Source organism: Moschus berezovskii, chromosome 6, assembly GCF_049115385.1.
Source record: "Moschus berezovskii isolate FMDL1 chromosome 6, NW_MosBer_1.0, whole genome shotgun sequence".
Taxonomy (NCBI): Eukaryota; Metazoa; Chordata; class Mammalia; order Artiodactyla; family Moschidae; genus Moschus; species Moschus berezovskii.
In genome coordinates, this window is record NC_142465.1 from 69,222,573 (window position 1) to 69,243,805 (window position 21,233).

At 43.8% G+C, this 21,233-nt stretch overlaps 1 protein-coding gene across 5 annotated transcripts in view; it reads left to right on the forward strand.

Moving 5' to 3' along the window:
- Nucleotides 1-5,621: 5,621 nt before the first annotated feature.
- Nucleotides 5,622-21,233, forward strand: part of ANO4 (anoctamin 4) — a 473,781-nt gene continuing 458,169 nt past the window's right edge. For 2 of the 5 annotated variants that reach the window (XM_055395515.2, XM_055395519.2), the window contains exon 1: nucleotides 5,623-5,813. In XM_055395515.2, the coding sequence (XP_055251490.2) occupies nucleotides 5,693-5,813 (121 nt within the window). In that variant the 5' untranslated portion in view covers nucleotides 5,623-5,692. Of the gene's footprint in view, nucleotides 5,814-21,233 lie in introns of all 5 variants that reach the window. The other 3 variants (XM_055395518.2, XM_055395516.2, XM_055395517.2) reach the window with 3 other exon arrangements.

The window sequence follows — 21,233 nt, forward strand, 5'->3', positions numbered from 1 at the left end:
TTCTCAGTCTGCTTTTCTGCAGTGGAGGCAAATATTTTCCTCCCTAATGATTGTATTCATCTCACATGAAATTTATTCTCAGTAGGCAGCTAACAAAATCCATCAGCAGTTCTTTGTTATTATTAGTTTATTTATTTTGGATGATTTTGTTGATGTTATTTTAAAAATCCCTTGGCACTTGCCACCCCATATGTGTTCTGTTACACAGATATTTAAAATATCTATTATTAAGAAGCACTCATAAGTAGGGGATTTACATGTCTCTCCTAAATATCAATTGTTATATATATTCTGATTATTCTGTATGTTTTCACCTCTCTCAGTAGGGAATTAGAACCTAAAATATGTATGGGATGAAGAGGTCTGTTTTGCTGTGTGGAGTGATTAGAAAGTCCAGTGGTTTGGATGTCTATGGTGGGAACTTATGAAGCAGAACTGATTAACCAGAGCACACTGGTGTCAGTTTTAAAGTATTGAAATATTAATACCTCCACTCCGGTTGTAATAAACAGGTTCCACCCCATGATCCCCATTGCCTGGCATCTTGTTTCCCCTGGACTTTCCCACAACCCGGTGGCTAAAGGGTGAAGCCTGGCACATGTGGGTTCCTGTTTAGCAGAACATGTGCGGTATTTGCTGTTCAATATTATGAACATCATTAACCCTTGTGAAAGGGATTATTACTTGGTTGATATGCCTAAAAGAATCCTGGAAAATTGCATGTAATAAATAATAGGGGTTAACATCTGTTGAGAACTGTTCTACAGGCTTTATACACATTAACTCATTCAAGACCCTCAACAACCCTATGTTGTGGCTCTTATTATCGCCCCATTTGGCAGATGAGGCCTGGTGGAGTTTGTTGTTTGAATTCAGATTCACCCCAGAACCAGTGCTCTTAAGTTTCCTCTTGGGTCTGACCTTCTGTGATTCTCTAAGCAATACACAAATATTGGGCTTTTACCATGTAGAGCACTGTGTAATACACTGTGGGCAAAATAAAGAAAAATAAGACATGATCAAGTGTTTTGCATAGTTTATCATCTAGTGAATTTGGTCAAGATCCCCTTCTCCTGTTCTGGACAGCACAAGTCCCACACAAATTCCTTTCTATGTCAGAGAAACTATTTAATGAACAAACCCCAGAGGAAATATTTGTTACATAAGATTCTTGTTTAACAGTGTTTATTACAGATTTAGAAAGGTGATATTTTCATGCACTGCTTTCTAGGAGATAGGAAATATTTTTTATAATATAGACATTTTTGCTTTTTACACTGAGACGGAAGTTACGGTAATTTTTTCATCATCAGTATGAATTCAGAATCATTCTAATCCATATGGATCTGAATATAAAACATTTTCACCTGTATAGTCATTGCAACACTCAGAATTTCAGGTTGAGGTACATGTCTCTGTTTTCATAAATGAGTCATACGGCATTTATATAACAAAATAAAGCATATTTAAGGTAAATATTATTGAATCCTCTAATAAATTTTCCATTGTGTCTATGCATAGGATTTAATGACAAAACAATGTCCTGCCAAAGCCAATTCTATTTTATGCTAAATCTAGTTAAATTGCCTGCAGAGTAGTTAGTGAAATATGTAATAAAAGGCATTTGTACTATTACAGGTGACGGTTTTTCTGTTGTAAATTGAAGAGAGTTCATGACACTTGAGAAATGGAGACCAGTATGTCAGAATTTAAATAATCTACTCTCTTCCTTAAGGTAAGAATTCACTGTGCATGTTTAATTTTACAGTTTGTTTCTAGCAGTTGGCCCTGATATACTCAGGAAAACCTCATGTAGCCTCTTCTTATTGCACCTTACTGCCTTTCAGTACAACTAACCTATTTTTCCTTAAGGAAAAAAAAAAGTATAAATAAAACAATATTTTAAATAGAAGACTTAGAAGGCAAAACAATCAGATAGTTTATATACATTCACAACATTTGGAAGTGTTATATTATGAGCTCTGGAATCTGGTTTCAAAGCTTGGATCCATACCTTACTAACAGTTAATTAGCCACTTGGTGGCTCAGTTTTCCTGTCAAATGATGATCACAATAGTATCTATTTCACTAGTCTTAATATTAAGACTGTATATATTATTGCACTTTATATATAAATGCTTTTATATATATATACACATATAAAGAATGAACAATTCATGGTACACAAGAAACTTTATTTACTGTAACAGATCTGTCAAGTTTTGTAAGAATGTGTTATAAACATTCATTTAAAGCTCTAAAACATGAACTTGATCTATCTACTTCTTTGCCATTTTAGGTTATTGGGTTTTAAAACGAGTTTGAGGCCTTTGCAACCTTTCCAATTAAACCTCCAAAATTTTACTGTCAGGGGCAGCTTTGTATAATTTGAATGTATTTAATTTTGGAATTTTGAAAAACAAAAGTTGTCATTTCATTTTAGCCACTTTTTCTTTTCAGGTATAGCAAATTATAGAAGAGATCCAAGGGAGCCTTTATTGTAATGGAAATGGAATTGTTATGTAGCTATAATGTTCCATCTTTGAAATCAGTTATTTTAAAACATTCAACTTGTTAAATCTTTAATAATGGATCACATTCTAAGTCAAGTTGATGGCAGTCACATGAAAGCTGAATTACTTTTCAGATGCAATAGTCTTAAAGAATGAGTATTTATAGAGTAGTTACTAAACTACAAACTTAAAATAAGTTATTAAAAATGTTAATCACCCAGAAATGTTAATCACCGAGAGGTGGCCTCTTCCAGGGTCAAACGCAATACAATCACGTTCAGAGCAGTTAATAATACGTCAAATTGTTCAAGTTCAGAGTGTGCTGAGAAGTGAAGGAGAAGCAGTTTTCCTCAATCTATCATCTGAAAAAGGCATTTTCCTGGAAAGGTTTAGAACATAGCTTTCATCAAGGTTGTGACAGTTCATATTTTACTCCTGAAGACATGTTGAATGAATAAAACATAAGAAAATCTGAACGACAGGCTTGTCTTTAGGAAATTTTACCCGCAACAACACAAATCCTGGGCCTCATCTTTCACATGTCATTTCCTTGGTGAAGTCATTTGTGAACACTGCACAGACAGGCCCCTCTTGCTCCTTGCAAGGTGTCTACTAGCCTATGCTTCATCAGGGTATCCTACTTCTTTGCTGGTCTTCCTTCTTCTCAAGACTGTGAGGCAGGGGGACCACCCCCTCCTTCAGACCAGGAGACAGGGAGGCTGTTGAAAGACCACAGCCTCATCTGACATCACATGGCCTGGGCATAGGGGAAGGCTCTTAGCAAACCTGATGATGAAGGAATGAGGTCTATTTGGCCATTAATTCCTCAACCAAGAGTCCCAGGGTTCTCAACCTTAATTCCATTGAGAAGACCAAATATCTCCAGGTTTTGGAGTGGTATGACGTGGACAGAAGTTCAAGTGGCCTTAAGAGAGGTGAATTAATTACATGCTACTTTTTTAGTTCCTGCTAATTAGAAAAGAGCTGCCAAGAAGAATTAAGTGCAATTTGTAACACATTTTGATTGTCCTTCCTCGCCACCTTCCCTGGGAGGAAATGTGGAGATAAAGAGAGGAGAAATACCTGTGTCTGGATGGCAGAAGACAACTCACCAATGGCCTTGGGTCCCAGCAGAGGTGCACAGCGGGGATCTAGGAGGCAGCTCCAGGCTCGGACCCCAGGGCTTGGACAGGAGCAGGCACCAGGGGTGGGACAGGCTGACAAGAGCACCCAGGCGAGAGTGCTGAGGAGCTGGGGCCGCTGAGGGTGGGGAACTGAGGGTGGGCTGGGGGTGGGAGCAGGGAGGCTGCCAAGACAAGGAGGGCTCCGGGTGGGCACACTGAGGGAGGCAGGCCTGCCCCACAGCCTCACAACCTGGAGCAGAGGGCAGGTTCCCGAATCGCCTTAGGCTTGAGGTCAGCAGGTTCTGTGCCTGGGGTCAGGGAAGTGTGAGATTAAAGGAACCTGGGCGGGGGAGAGGCTGGTGGAGAAGACCGGTGGGGGAGAGGGTGCAGCGTCCAAGACAGAGCCCCACAGAGCCTCCAGAGTGATGGCACTGTCCGTGGCCCAGCTGATCTCCGCTTAAAGTGGGCAGGGCGCTAACAATGGTTACCCGCCGCTTTACAGACTGGGCAAACAAAGGGTCACAGAGAGGGTCTTGACTAAGGGTCACCTGCCGGTAGCTGACTGAGGCTGCGGGAATAAAATGCCAGATTCCAATCTCTCACTCCCCAGCTCTACCTTACCCAGCGCCTTCTCGCCCTTCTCCCAGTCTGGCCGCGCCGGCTGCAAAGTGACATTGCATCCCAGAGCCTTGCCCACCGCCACCTGCCGCCACCTCCCCGCGCCCCAGAAAAACGGGAGTGCGAGAAGAGAAGAGAGAAGAGCAGAGATGAGAAGGTGGCAGGTGCAAAAACCTGACACCTGGATCAGGCCGGCGAGCGCCACGGGCAGCGGCGGTGGCTAGAGCAGGAGCCAGCCGAAAGCTTCCTAAAGAAACGCCCCTTTTGCCTTCTCCAGATTGCTCTGCCCTCTCCTTTTTCCTCCATTGAGAGTTGGCAAAACCCCAGACGCTGTTAAATAGCCTTGACAGCATCGCCCCGCAGTTCGTTGGGAGCTAGCGTTGTTCCAAGGCCGAGATACCCTGGTGCTCAGGACCGTGAGTCCCCCGCTCGGAAGCCGGGAGTGCACCCCGCTTGTCGACGTGACTTTGCACCTAGTACTCGAAAAGGCTCAGGTGCGCCTGATCCCGAGGGGGCTTTAGGCGGCCTCGCCTCTTCTCTTGTCCCTATCCGCAAGGGTGCTGCTGGCCTCTCGGATCTCTTTCTCCCTGTTCCCCATTCTTCCAACTCCGATTCTAAATGAAGAGCTCTCACAACAGATGGCTGGGCTTCCACAGAGGACGAGCAAGGGGCTCGGGCATTCAATCATAAAGAATGTTTGAGTTCGTGCCCCGATCGACAGGCAGGGCAGTCATAGTGGAATAGGACACTGGTCATAGCTTCGTGGGGAGACAGGCGCACGAATCGAGGTGATAGGATAGTGTTGCCAGGACAGATATGATCTGCTGGGGTCAGAACTCTGTACTTAGCCGTCAAGGACTTCATTAATAAAAGTCTTCAAGACAGAGCTGTGACTTTCCCCGGGGTTTTGGCCTCAAAGGAAACCCTTTCTGAGACTGTCTCCTGGGCTGGGACTCGCACCCGAGAGCCATACCCACCCCTCTGTCCCCAGGCGCGCTCTCCAGTGAAACTTCCCTAGAAAGGGAGCTGGAGGTTCCAGGTCCCCGAAGCCTCGGCGCGCTCGGAACTTCCCTATCCCGCCTTTGCCCGCATCACGCCTGCCGCCTCCACCCCGAGGGGCACCCCTCTTTGGCGTGGACCCAGCCAGCTCCTGCCCGCCGCCCGCCGGGTGTGGCCGCAGGCACCGGGCGCGTCCGCCCGGCACCTCCCACCGCGGGCTTCGCCCCTCCTCTCTCGGGGTTGCGCGCCCTCCTGCGGGTTCAGTCCCCGCGGGGACCCGGAGCACCGCGGCCCGTGTGCGTCCTCGCTCCCCACGCCCTAGCAGCCGAGACCCGGCCCCGGGCACCTGAGCGCCGCCGGCTCCTCTCCGAGCGGCCGCGGCCGGCGGACTGGGCATGCTCAGCGGTGGGGCGGCCGGGCGCCGCGGGAGCCGAGCGCATGCCTTTGCGGGGCCGGGCGCCCGCCGTCCAGGGGCGCGGCACGCAGGCGGCCGCTGTCACCGACGCCCGGGCCAGCCTGCGCAGGACGCGGGCCAGGATGGCCTCTCTCACGGCATACGGTAACGGCGGCCGATCGCGGGCTCTTGGGGCGCCTTGGGCGGCTGGGACCCGGGAGCCGTCCGATCACCCCGGGAAACTTCGGGGTTCGGCTCCCGAGAGGGTCTGGGAGGGAGGGAGCGGGCTGCAGCGCGCGCTGGCCTGGGGCTGGGGGCGGGGGTCGGGTGGTAGTTGGAGGCTGCCTGGAACCTGGGAAGGGGGCGTTTGTGGAGTCCGGGAAGTAAAAACGCCTAAATTTTAGGTGTTTGCGGGCTTTGGGACTCTAGAAAAATTCCTTCCTCTTCTTACCACCGAGAGGAAGGGATGCGGGTGTTGAGCCTTTTTCTAATGGTGTGAAGCTAGGAGCTCGATCTGCGTTCAGTTCTTGCTCATCTTGTCCCTGACTGACCTTGAACAAGTTATTTAAACTTTTCTGTGCTTGCATTTCTCCATCTGTAAATTAGAAATGAGAACATCTCTCTTGACAGATGCTATGAGGTTAAATTATATGCATCAAAGTATGCTTTTAATACAGAAAAACTCAGCTTGGAAATAATAGTTACATGGAGATGGAAGATATTTTTCCCTTCCCATTTTATTGTTAAAGAAATACATTTTTTAATTATTATTTTTAAGGCATTGTACAATTCTGAAAGAACATGAAATCACAGTGTGAAGGTTTCAGACTCAGCTAGAAATCCTGGCCGCTGGGGAAACCAACAAGCCTCTGTATCAACATTTCTGCTTGCGTGGAAAAAGCAGTTCTTTCGTCCATTATCAGAGATGCTGCTGAGAGCGGGTTGTGAGGCAGGAACTCAGGCAGACCTTTTCCCTTAACCTGGCTTGCGATCAGTTGCTGTGATATTTAGTTTGGGCATTTTAAACACGGAAGTACTGAGCAGTGACTGGGGGAGGTTCTGAGAGGACATCTCAGAGCCAGGGCTCCTTGGGAGGGAAATTGTTGCCATTTGGCATGGAGGCTTCATTCTCCAGGCCAGTGATGTCCCCTGCTCATTTCCCCAAGGTTAAAGGGGTCAGTCTCCTTTTCTTGGGATTTAAACTGACTCGACTGAAGCGACTTAGCAGCAGCAGCAAATGATCACTCAGGTGGCTCTGAGGGCTTGCAATCGATGCTTGGGAACCAAACAAATTGTGAGCAGATTACAAATTGCATACTAGCAGCCTATTTTTTTTTTTTTTAAACTCAGAGCATTTTCTGCAGAGATCTGGGTCAATTTTTGTCCCTACTGCACATTTAGCATGTAACATTGTCATTCTTGGGTTACCATTTTTTAGTCCTATTCATTGGTAGAAATCTATTTTTATATCTTTTCCTATCAAAGAGAGCTAACTTCTGGATTTTACATGATGTTAGATTTCACATGCTAGTCTAGTGGATGTCTGTAATAGGTTTACATAATAATCTGTTCCATGATTTTCTAGAAGCTTTAAAAGCTTAATTGGGCAGCCAGGTGGAGAAAATGAAGTCAGAAGTGAAACTGTTTGAAAAGCAAGTATATTTTAGTAATTCAAGGAAAAAGTGGCAGATCTTTTTTTTTTTTTTTTGACAACTAAGAGTTATATAGTTTCTCTTTAGAACCTTACAGGAAACTGAGACAGATTTAAGTAAATATATCAGTTAATATTTGTGCTATTTTAAATATATTCTTTACTCTTCTCCCTCCTCTGAACCATCCTTAAAGCGGATATTCTTGGCCTCTGAGTGCACATTACTTTGTCTATACTGAGGAGACCAAGACACAACAAGATAAATTAGTCCATCTGGGTTTTCAACCTGGTGAATGAGCTCAGGAAAAACAAACCGAGCACATTCAATACATTCCTCATCTGCTGGGTGCTGTTGAGTTTATTTTCTGATGAGTTTCGTCCGGTTCTGGAACCTTCATCTCTCTGAACATTGAACTGCTTTTAAAAAATATCCCCTTTCAATTCTGTTGGATTTGGGTTTAGATATCGTGATGGGGATGACCTGTTTCTTGTCTAGAATTTAGAGGGTTCAATTTTTATATTCAATTGACTGATTTAATAAATGCCTTTAATCCTATCTTTAGCACAGGGACTGTCAAGAGAATGAACAGTTACAGTGTAGACCGTGTGTTTTAGGTTCCTAAAAAGAGAGAGAAATTTGGCTTATGTATGCATTTCATTAGCAGCAGGCTCCAGTTAAACCTCATTAGCTTCCCATCCAAATTTGCATTTTTGATCCTATGTTGCAAAGGCTTTTTCTGTAGTTTGGTGTGAATTTTTATGTTCAGGCAGCCATCTAGATATGTATCTTCTAGAAACATGGAATGAAATTAGGGTAATTAATAACTGCAATATGTCCTTAAAGAAATACATGTTCAGTGGATGATGCAGTTTAAAAATTCTGGATTTTTAATGCCTCTACCTTTTGTACTCACTACTGATCTTTCTTTCCCTGTCCTCTCAATGGTATAGGTTCTTGACCACATTTAGCTCATTATGTAACCATATGCACGAGGCCAAGGACAGTGGCAAGAGAGAAATGACTGGGACTTGATTCATTCTTGGTCATCCAGAAGAAGGCCCAGGGGCTGTGTCCAAGCTGCATCAGGAAGGTACTTGTGGCAGGACCTGCCGACCTGGCTTTTAGCTGTCAGCTTCCAATCTTAGGAGGCTTAATAAGGGGCCCAAGGAGCTTATAGAGCACAGTGGGAAAGATTTCAGATAAGGAAAGCCTCTCTGAGGAGATACTTGAGCAGAGGGGTGAATTAAGGAAAGGGACAAGCCATTTTGATAGGTGGGGAAAGTGCATTCCTAGCAAAGGAAACAGTTAGGTGCAAAGGCCTTAGGACAGGAATGACTTTGTCATGCCCAAGGCTAGCAGGGAGGTCAGTGTGGCGAGAGCGGAGAGCAAGTAGAAGACGAGAAGGAAACACAGTCAGAGCCAGTTTCGTTGTTATAGCTGTTCTCCCTTCATTTCCCTGCTACTTCTTAAAGGGCTTCTCTGTGCATAGTTTTGTTATTATAACTATTCTCCCCTCATTTCCCTGCTATTTCTTAAAGGGCTTCTTTCTTCCCTGCTTCTGTTTCTTGTTGCTGTTTGCCTGGGTTCTGTCCTTGGCTTTCTAATCTCACTCTCAGCCATTCGGATGGCATTGATTAGACCTCTACCAAATGGGAGACAGTGGCCCTGGGTGCAGAGTCGGTCTCTTAGGAGGAAGCCTGTAAACAACTGGGTGACGGAGTTGTAGGTAGAAGTGTGGGGTGTGCTGAGACACAATAACAGCAGTACTTTGAGCAAATTAGCTCATTTAAACCTCACCACTACCTTTAAGAAATTAGTCCAATATTAGCCCTGTATCCACTTGAGGAAATTCAGTCCCAGATAGGTTGAAGAATTTACTTAATCTCACCTAGTAAATGGGGAGCCCGAATACAGGCTGGAGAGTTTGGCTGGGGAGCCTGAGGCTGGGGAAGTTAGGAAGAAGAGAAAATGTGCCTGTTCACGAACATGTTCACCATGTATGGGTGGCTCTGTGGATTAACTCAGGGAGTTAATGGGCTTGAGCACAGGCCAAAGGTAGTGGATGACCAGAAGCTCTGAACTTCTGATTGGAAGAGGGTAGGAGAGGGGCATACTGAGAGCCAAGCCTAACTATGTAACATGGAAATGGAGGGAAGCCAAAAAGACGAGAGCCTAGGACGTACGTCCCTTCCTAGCACTTTGTCTTTATTGGTGCATGCGTGTTCAGTCACCTCTGACTCTTTGCAGCCCTGTGGACTGAAGCCCACCAGGCTCTTCTATCCGTGGGATTTTCCAGGCAAGAATACTGGATTGGGTGGCCATTTCTTATTCCAGGGGATCTTCCAGATCTAGGGATCCAATTCACATCTCTTGAGTCTCCTGCGTTGGCAGGTGGATTCTTTACCACTGCGCCACCTGGGAAGCCCTTGTCTTTATCCAGTGACTCCCAGATAGGAATCGCCAACTTTGAGCTTCTTTTCTTGTTTGTACTATGCTTGTCTAACCAGCTGTCTGCTTGACTTCTTTACGTGTATGCTCCTCTGGCATTGCAAACTCATTGTGTCCAAAACAGAATTCCTCTGTATTTGGACCTGTATTCTGTAGAATTAGTCCAGCTACTGAGCTCAAACTATGTTCCAGGCTCTAGCCTGGCCCCTGGAATACCAGAATAAATGAGATCTCACTCCTTCTCTCAGGATGGCAGCGTCAGCTGGAGGAACTAGACTCCTAAAGAGAATTATGATGCGATGTTGCAGGAGAGGGGCTGGGGGGAGTGAGGGAGAGGTTGAAAAGAGTTACCCAGAGGAGATGATGTTGAAAGACCAACTGGGAGAAGAGGGTATTCCAGGGAGGAGCAACAGCATGAATAAAGGTGAGGGGAGCAACACGGTGTTGGTAGAACATGACGTTCAAGACAGGAGAGGTTGGCGGGGGCCAGCATGCTCTATCGAGTACCTAGGCTGGAATCTTCGGAGTCATCTTTGAATCCTCTCTTATCAGAACACACTAACAGTGACCTTAGGCTAACAAATTCACCTCTGGGGCCTCAATTTTCTTATCTGCAAAATGGGATCCCTCTGAGGTTTAAATGCAACAGTACTTGTAAGAGCTTATGAGTGACACATAGTAAGTACTCAGTAAGCATGGCTGTTACTGTCAACTTCCTCTCCCAGCCGTGTACTCTCAACCACTACGACCCATTGATTCTTCTTCCTTAAAGTTTTTATACTCTGTCTTCTCCTCTCCTTTCCCACTGCTCCTATCCTAGTCGAGGTCGCTGCCAATTTTGACTGTAGCAGCATCCTCCCAACTATCTCTGCCTCAGTCCAAGCCTCTTTGATCCCAGTTGCAAATCTAATCCTGTTATTCCTATGCTTAAAACTCTCCAAGGGATCCCCTCTGCTTGCAGGTCAAAGTCTGACTTCCCTAGGTTGACAAAGCCGTTCAGGAGCTGACCACCATCCTTCTTTCCTGCTGCTCTTGGTCCCAGCATCCAACTTTTTAGGCAGGGAGGTGGCTGATTGCGCCTGGTTTTTTCAGGTGTATGGACTTGGCCCATGCTCTGAAACATAGCCCCCTCCTCCTTTATGAGGCTCACTCCCCCTTGCCTTTGACTTCGCCATCCTACTGTGTTCCTCTCTTGGGACCTTTCAGGTTACTCCTCTCCCGAACAAATTTTTTGTGTATGTGTGTGTGTGTGTGTGTGGTGCAACAAAGACTTCTCTCTGTGGGTTGTAAAGTCCCAAAGGCCAAGGACTACATCTTTTTTTTTTTTTCAGTGCCTATAATACTTTAAAAAAAAAAAAACTATTTACTTATTTGGCTGCACCAGGTTTTAGTTTTGGCACTTCATTGCAGCATGCAAGATCTTTAGTTGCAGCATGTGAGACCTGATTCCCTGACCAGTGATCAAACCCTGTCCCCTGCATTGGGAGTGCAGAGTTTTAGCCACTGGACCACCAGGTAAGTCCCTGGTGCCTAGCCCAGCAGCTGGCACATACTGGGTGAACAATCCTCGCCAGTCTGATCAACTAAAAGACTGAATGGACAATAGGAGAGGGTAGTACACCACACAAGACCATCCCCATGGAAAAGAAATGCAAAAAAACAAAATGGCTGTCTGAGGAGGCCTTACAAATAGCTGTGAAAAGAAGAGAAGCGAAAAGCAAAGGAGAAAAAGAAAGATATAAGCATCTGAATGCAGAGTTCCAACGAATAGCAAGGAGGGATAAGAAAGCCTTCCTCAGTGATCAATGCAAAGAAATAGAGGAAAACAACAGAATAGGAAAAACAAGAGATCTCTTCAAGAAAATTAGAGATTCTAAGGGAACATTTCATGCAAAGATGGGCTCAATAAAGGACAGAAATGGTATGGACCTAACAGAAGCAGAAGATATTAAGAAGAGGTGGCAAGAATACACAGAAGAACTGTACAAAAAAGATCTTCACGACCAAGATAGTCACGATAACGTGATCACTGACCTAGAGCCAGACATCTTGGAGTGTGAAGTCAAGTGGGCCTTAGAGAGCATCACTACGAACAAAGCTAGTGGAGGTGATGGAATTCCAGTTGAGCTATTTCAAATCTTGAAAGATGATGCTGTGAAAGTGCTGCACTCAATATGCCAGCAAATTTGGAAAACTCAGCAGTGGCCACAGGCCTGGAAAAGGTCAGTCTTCATTCCAATCCCAAAGAAAGGCAATGCCAAAGAATGCTCAAACTACCGCACAATTGCCCTCATCTCACATGCTAGTAAAGTCATGCTCAAAATTCTCCAAGCCAGGCTTCAGCAATATGTGAACCGTGAACTCCCAGATGTTCAAGCAGGTTTTAGAAAAGGCAGAGGCACCAGAGATCAAATTGCCAACATCCGCTGGATCATGGAGAAAGCAAGAGAGTTCCAGAAAAACATCTATTTCTGCCTGATTGACTATGCCAAAGCCTTTGACTGTGTGGATCACAGTAAACTGTGGAAAATTCTGAAAGAGATGGGAATACCAGACCACCTGACCTGCCTCTTGAGAAACCTGTATTCAGGTCAGGAAGCAACAGTTAGAACTGGACATGGAACAACAGACTGGTTCCAAATAGGAAAAGGAGTACGTCAAGGTTGTATATTGTCACCTTGCTTATTTAACTTATATGCAGGGTACATCATGAGGAACGCTGGGCTGGAAGAAGCACAGGCTGGAATCAAGATTGCTGGGAGAAATATCAATAACCTCAGATATGCAGATGACACCACCCTTATGGCAGAAAGTGAAGAGGAACTCAAAAGCCTCTTGATGAAAGTAAAAGAGGAGAGTGAAAAGGTTGGCTTGAAACTCAACATTCAGAAAACAAAGATCATGGCATCTGGTCCCATCACTTCATGGGAAATAGATGGAAAAACAGTGGAAACAGTGTCAGACTTTGTTTTTTTGGGCTCCAAAATCACTGCAGATGCTGATTGCAGCCATGAAATTAAAAGACACTTACTTGGAAAGTTATGATCAACCTTGATAATATATTAAAAAGCAGAGATATTACTTTGCCAACAAAGGTCCATCTAGTCAAGGCTATGGTTTTTCCTGTGGTCATGTATGGATGTGAGAGTTGGACTGTGAATAAAGCCGATCGCTGAAGAATTGATGCTTTTGAACTGTGGTGTTGGAGAAGACTCTTGAGAGTCCCTTGTACTGCAAGGAGACCCAACCAGTCCATTCTAAGGGAGATCGATCCTGGGTGTTCATTGGAAGGACTGATGCTAAAGCTGAAACTGCAATACTTTGGCCACCTCATGCAACGAGTTGACTCACTGGAAAAGACTCTGATGCTGGGAAGGGTTGAGGGCGGGAGGAGAAGGGGACAACGGAGAATGAGATGGCTGGATGGCATCAGCGACTCTGTGGACATGAGTTTGAGTGAACTCCAGGAGTTGGTGATGGACAGGGAGGCCTGGTGTGCTGTGATTCATGGGGTCGCGGAGAGTCGGACACGACTGAGCGACTGAACTGAACTGAGTACACCACACATACAATTTTAAGACTTCATTTTCCTATTGCAAATAAGTAACAAAACTTTTGGGCTTCCCAGGTGGCCCAGTAGTAAGGAATCCACCTGCCAATGCAGGAAACACAGGTTTGATCCCTGGGTTGGGAAGATCCCCTAGAGTAGGAAATGGCAACTCTCTGCAGTATTCTTGACTGGAGAATCCCATGGAGAGAGTTGGCTAGTGGGCTGCAGTCCATGGGATCACGAAGAACTGGACAGAGCTGAGCACACACATACACAACAGAACTTTTACCCTTCAGAAAATAGAAATGAACAACAGAGCAGACGCATCCACCCTATGAGGTGAAATCTGAAGTATGCTAATAGGCTAGAAGTCATGCTTTAGCGGTGAAAAATATCTAAGGAGCTCTTTGAAGGCGTCTCTTGTTCTTGTCCTCCACCAACTGGCTTGTTATTATGCAATCCAGGCATTCATGGTCAACATTGATTAGGATCCTTTTTGATTAAGAAGCTGCAGCGAAGCCTGCACAGATTAGTTTTTGACCTTCAGTCCTTCACACTTAAAAAATTTCTTTCTGGGGTAAAATAAATTTTATTTTGATCCTGTGAAGAAGCACTTTAATCTTTTCCTTTAAAACATGATTTTCTTTGTAATAGGCATGTGGATTTTTTTATTAGAACTTAGTCCTAAACAAACTGTTCATGGCTACCAACAAAGTTTCTAGAATAAACAATTCAACATGTATTTTGTGAGTGCTCACTATGTGTCAGGCACTGTCGTGGGTTCTGGAAGTAAGAACAAAATTAGAAACTGTTTTCGTGAATCTTATTACATTGTAATAATGCTGCTGCTGCTGCTAAGTCGCTTCAGTCGTGTCTGACTCTGTGCAACCCCATGGACAGCAGCCCACCAGGCTCCCCCATCCCTGGGATTCTCCAGGCAAGAACACTGGAGTGGCTTGCCATTTCCTTTCCAATGCATGAAAGTGAAGTCGCTCAGTTGTGTCCGACTCTTCGTGACCCCATGGACTGCAGCCCACCAGGCTCTTCCGTCCATGGGATTTTCCAGGCAGGAGTACTGGAGTGGGTTGCCATTGTCTTCTCCATGAATAATGAGGTATGTATATTTACCTTCTGGAAAAAATGACAAAGAATGTAGGCTTTTCAACACTGAATCAAAAAGGTACAAGGAGGAAACAAAAGGAAAGGAAGGAAAGGTTCTTCTCTAATTAGGATTCCTGGAAAGCCTTTTTGCCACTGTGTCTGTGAGAGTGGAATCAAAGGGAGGCTGAGATAATGAATATCAGGCCCCGTGTTTAAAATGCAGGAAAGGTGACTGAAGTATTTGAAAGTTTGCTAGAGTGGTTGGCAAACATTTATTGTACTTTGTATGTATTAGGCAGAGCCAGGCACTGTGGACACAAAGTGAACAGGCATTGACTTTGCCCTCCAGGGGTTTGGGTCTAGCTCAGGTCCAGTGGGAGATGCAGAGGAAAGAACCATTCCTAGTACAGTAAGTCCCCTACATACGAACCTTCAAGCTGCAAACTTTCAAAGATGCAAACATGCTTTCCATCAAGGTCAGGTGTGAGTGAAACTGCATCTTGTCCTCCATATCCTATCGCTGATGATCTTTCAGCTCTGTCATCTCCCACCTCCTCTGCCTCCTCCAGGCAGTAACTCTTCTTGCCTGTTCACTTGGTGCCAATCTCTGTATGCCAGCTGTTGTACTGTTTAGTTCAGTTCAGTTGCTCAGTCGTGTCCGACTCTTTGTGACCCCATGGACTACAGCACCCCAGGCTTCCCTGTTCATCACCAAATCCCGGAGCTTACTCAAGCTCATGTCCATCGAGTCAGTGATGCCATCCAACCATCTCGTCCTCTGTTGTCCCCTTCTCCTCTTCAATCTTTCCCAGCATCAGGGTCTTTTCAAATGAGTCCGTTCTTTGCATCAGGTGGCCAAAGTATTGGAGTTTCAGCATCAGTCTTTCCAGTGAATATTCAGGACTGATTTCCTTTAGGATGGACTGGTTGGATCTCCTTGCAGTCTAAGGGATTGTACTGTACTACTGTACTTTTCAAGGTACTGTATTGTAAGACCAAAATGTTTTATTTGTTGTGTTTTTTTTTTTTTTGTATTATTTGTGTGAAAAGCATTATAAACCTATTACAGTACAGTACTATATAGGATTGTGTTAGTTGGGTACCTTGGCTAACTTTGTTGGACTTAAGAACAAATGGGACTTTTGACCTCGTTGTTAGAACATGACTCATTTGTCTGTTGGGAACTTACTGCTATTACATCTGGTCCCTGCCCTGCCTGTCTCCTGATGCTGCTGCAGTGTCACATGAAAGAGCAAAGACGAAAATGTTATGAAAACCTAGAAAGCCCTGGAGCGTTATAGTACACAGCACTCTGGTGTGTTTATTGTTGTTGCAGGGAAAGCTCTGTGGAGTGAAGCACACTCTACACTTTGATTAATTCATCAGCACCTTAGGGAGACTTTCCACGGCACCAGTTCCTACCAGGGGTGAGCCTGCAGCTACTCTCTGTGGTAGGCACTCAATGTTTTTTAAATGAATGAATTTCAGTTACAATATAAGGAAGAATTTGAGGCTCAGGGAGGTTAGGGGATGAGATACAGGCTATAGCAGCAAGGAGGAAAGGGTTGGCCTTGAATATTAAACTTTTCTGTAAGCCCATAAAATACACAGCAGACATGGAGTAAATCACACTAGTATTTCTAATCAACATACATATGCACAGACACACATCCCACCCACACGACTGATATTTTGTTTTCTTACTAGTGGATTTTCTAGAGCCTTTTATAAACAATTTTAAGTGATTTACAAAACATTCACTATAAAGATGTGGTAAGCAGTTATAGCTCACTCTCTATATAATAAATATATATTTTTAAAAATTAAATGTTATTTCTAGTATACTACTGTAGAGTGGTAATTAAACAAATTGTGAATTTTTTGATAATGTCAATAGTTATGTGTCATTATCAGTTTGGTAATTCGTGAGTTTTATTTGTCCATATATATCAGCAGATTTCTAATATGTTTTTAAGGGTTTAATGAAAATATTTTCTTTTTTTTTTTTTTTAGTATGTCTTCCCTTTCTTGTGCGTGAGATGTTCTCCCAGATTTTGTGAACTGTGGATTCCAGGGGAGGATTTTACTGGGGCTTGGAGACCCTAGACTGGTAGCACTGGCATCACCTGGGATTCTATTAGAAATGCAACTGTTAATTGTATCTCAATAGTACTGAAAAATATGCAGAATTCCAGGCCCACCCCAGAGCTAGTAAATCAAGCTCTTCACTCTAACAAATGCCCAGGTGATTTGCAGTTAAAATCTTCCCTTCTGATGATGGATTTGTCAGTTTCTCCTTGTAGCTCTATTAATTTTTGCTTCATATATTTTGAGGTTATTTTATCTTAAATAGCTCAGAAGTAGCATTTTTTATATCTTCCTGAAGAATCGAACATTTTAGCGAACCTTTCTGAACCTTTTATCATTATTTATTGCCCCTCTTTACCGTGGTCATGTATGGATGTGAGAGTTGGACTGTGAAGAAAGCTGATTGCCGAAGAATTGATGCTTTTGAACTGTGGTGCTGGAGAAGACTCTTGAGAGTCCCTTGGACTGCAAGGAGATCCAACCAGTCCATTCTAAAGGAGATCAATCCTGAGTGTTCATTGGAAGGACTGATGCTAAAGCTGAAACTGCAATACTTTGGCCACCTCATGCGACGAGTTGACTCACTGGAAAAGACTCTGATGCTGGGAAAGGTTGGGGGCGGGAGGAGACGGGGATGACAGAGAATGAGATGGCTGGATGGCATCACCGACTCGATGGACATGGGTTTGAGTGAACTCCAGGAGTTGGTGATGGACAGGGAGGCCTGGCGTGCTGTGATTCATGGGGTCGCAGAGAGTCGGACATGACTGAGCAACTGAACTGAACTGAACTGATGCTTAATAATGCTTTTTGTCTTAAAACCTTTTTCATCTAAAATTAACATAGTACCTCTAGCTTTATTTGATTAATGCTTGTTGTATCTTTTTATATCTTTTACGTTCAACATTTCTGTGTCCTTCTGTTATAGGTGTTTATCTTATAAAGAGCACTTAGTTGATTTTTTTTGTTTGTTTTCAAAATACATTTCACAATATCTTAAATAGCAAATTTAGACCATTTACATGTATTGTTATTACAAGTGTATTTGAACTTAATTCTACCATTTGACTTCAGATTTTCTCTTTGTCTTATTTTTTCCTATCATTTAACTCTGATTTATTCCAAGTTGAATTTTTTTGTTAATTTCCCTCTCCCATTCTTACTTACCATCTGTCTCCAATAAAAAATTAATTAAAAAGGCGCTAGGTTTGTCTTATACTCAGCCAATATTTGAGAAGAGAGGCACAGACAGAAGGAGGACAGATTATTAATGTAAGCTGGGTTAGGAGGGTTCCTACTGTATCTGTTGCTACATGTTTGACAGTCATGTATCTGATGATATTCTACAGAGAAAGAGATAGACATCAAATCATGGACCCTGTTTTCAGAGGCCAATTTAACAGGAATGTATGACAAAACGTAACCCAACTTTATTTATCTCAAATTATCTTGGGTATACTTATGATCAGGATGTTCTTGTAACAAAATCAGGTTGCTTTACAGTGTTGTGTTAAATTCTGCTGTACATCAAAGTGTATCAGTTATATCTATCTATTCTTTTTTATATTTTCTTCCTATTTAGGCCACCACAGAGCACTGAGCAGAGTTCCCTGTGCTATACAGTAGGTTCTCAGGTCTGACAGAATGTGGTCCACTGGAGAAGGGAATGGCAAACCACTTCAGTATACTTGCCTTGAGAACCCCATGAACAGTATCAAAAGGCAAAATGATAGGATACTGAATGAGGAATTCCCCATGTTGGTAGGTGCCCAGTATGCTGCTGGAGATCAGTGGAGAAATAACTCCAGAAAGAATGACGGGATGGAGCCAAAGCAAAACAAATACCCAGTTGTGGATGTGACTGGTGATAGAAGCAAGGTCCGATGCTGTAAAGAGCAATATTGCATACGAACCTGGAATGTTAGGTCCATGATTCAAGGCAAATTGAAGTGGTCACACAGGAGATAATAAGAGTGAACGTCGACATTCTAGGAATCAATGAACTAAAATGGACTGATATGGGTGACTTTAACTCAGATGACCATTATATCTACTACTGTGGGCAGGAATCCCTTAGAAGAAATGGAGTAGCCATCACGGTCAACAAAAGAGTCCGAAATGCAGTACTTGGATGCAATCTTAAAAACAACAGAATGATTTCTGTTCGTTTCCAAGGCAAACCATTCAATATTACAGCAATCCAGGCCTATGCCCCAACCAGTAATGCTGAAGAAGCTGAAGTTAATCGGTTCTATGAAGACCTACAAGACCTTTTAGAACTAACACCCAAAAAAGATGTCCTTTTCATTATAGGGGACTGGAATGCAAAAGTAGGAAGTCAAGAAACACCTGGAGTAACAGGCAAATTTGGCCTTGGAGCACAAAATGAAGCAGGGCAAAGGCTAATAGTTTTGCCAAGAGAACGCACTGGTCATAGCAAACACCCTCTTCCAACAACACAAGAGAAGACGCTACACGTGGACATCACCAGATGCTCAACACCGAAGTCAGATTGATTATATTCTTTGCAGCCAAAGATGGAGAAGCTCTATACAGTTAGCAAAAACAAGACCAGGAGCTGACTGTGGCTCAGATCATGAACTCCTTATTGCGAAATTCAGACTGAAATTGAAGAAAGTAGGGAAAACCACTAGACCGTTCAGATATGGCCTAAATCAAATCCCTTATGATTATACAGTGGAAGTGAGAAATAGATTCAAGGGACTAGATCTGATAGAAAGAGTGCCTGATGAACTCTGGACGGAGGTTCATGACATTGTACAGGAGACAGGGACCAAGACCATCCCCATGGAAAAGAAATGCAAAAAAGCAAAATGGCTGTCTGAGGAGGCCTTACAAATAGCTGTGAAAAGAAGAGAAGTGAAAAGCAAAGGAGAAAAAGAAAGTTATAAGCATCTGAATGCAGAGTTCCAAAGAATAGCTAGGAGAGATAAGAAAGCCTTCCTCAGTGATCAATGCAAAGAGAGATAAACAACAGAATAAGAAAAACAAGAGATCTTTTCAAGAAAATTAGAGATTCCAAGGGAACATTTCATGCAAAGATGGGCTCAATAAAGGACAGAAATGGTATGGACCTAACAGAAGCAGAAGATTTAAGAAGAGGTGGCAAGAATACATAGAAGAACTGTACAAAAAAGGTCTTCACGACGAAGATAATCACGATGGCGTGATCACTCACCTGGAACCAGACATCTTGGAATGTGAAGTCAAGTGGGCCTTAGAGAGCATCACTACGAACAAAGCTAGTGGAGGTGATGGAATTCCAGTGGAGTTATTTCAAATCCTGAAAGATGATGCTGTGAAAATGTTGCACTCAATATGCCAGCAAATTTGGAAAACTCAGCAGTGGCCACAGGACTGGAAAAGGTCAGTCTTCATTCCAATCCCAAGAAAGGCAATACCAAAGAATGCTCAAACTACTGCACAATTGCACTCATCTCACACGCTAGTAAAGTCATGCTCAAAATTCTCCAAGCCAGGCTTCAGCAATATGTGAACCGTGAACTCCCAGATGTTCAAGCAGGTTTTAGAAAAGGCAGAGGCACCAGAGATCAAATTGCCAACATCCGCTGGATCATGGAGAAAGCAAGAGAGTTCCAGAAAAACATCTATTTCTGCTTCATTGACTATGCCAAAGCCTTTGACTGTGTGAATCACAATAAACTGTGGAACATTCTGAAAGAGGTGGGAATACCAGACCACCTGACCTGCCTCTTGAAAAACCTGTATGCAGGTCAGGAAGCAACAGTTAGAACTGGACATGGAACAACAGACTGGTTCCAAATAGGAAAAGGAGTACGTCAAGGTTGTATATTGTCACCCTGCTTATTTAACTTCTATGCAGAGTACATCATGAGGAACACTGGGCTGGAAGAAGCACAAGCTGGATTCAAGATTGCCGGAAGAAATATCAATAACCTCAGATATGCAGATGATACCACCCTTATGGCAGAAAGTGAAGAGGAACTCAAAGGCCTCTTGAGGAAAGTGAAAGAGGAGAGTGAAAAGGTTGGCTTGAAGCTTAACATTCAGAAAACAAAGATCATGGCATCTGGTCCCATCACTTCATGGGAAATAGAAGGGGAAACAGTGGAAACAGTGTCAGACTTTATTTTTTTGGGCTCCAAAATCACTGCAGATGCTGATTGCAGCCAGGAAATTAAATGACGGTTACTCCTTGGAAGGAAAGTTATGACCAACCTAAATAGCATATTAAAAAGCAGAGACGTTACCTTGCCAACCAAGGTCTGTCTAGTCAAGGGTATGTTTTTTCCCTTGGTCATGTATGGATGTGAGAGTTGGACTGTGAAGAAAGCTGATCGCTGAAGAAATGATGCTTTTGAACTGTGGTGCTGGAGAAGACTCTTGAGAGTCCCTTGGACTGCAAGGAGATCCAACCAGTCCATTCTAAAGGAGATCAATCCTGGGTGTTCATTGGAAGGCCTGATGCTAAAGCTGAAACTCTAATACTTTGGCCACCTCATGCAATGAGTTGACTCACTGGAAAAGAGTCTGATGTTAGGAGGGATTGGGCGTGGGAGGAGACAGGGACGACAGAGAATGAGATGGCTGGATGGCATCACCGACTCTGTGGACATGAGTTTGAGTGAACTCTGGGAGTTGGTGATGGACAGGGAGGCCTGGCATGCTGTGATTCATGGGGTCGCAAAGAGTCGGACACGACTGAGCGACTGAACTGAACTGAATTTATACATAGTAGTGTGT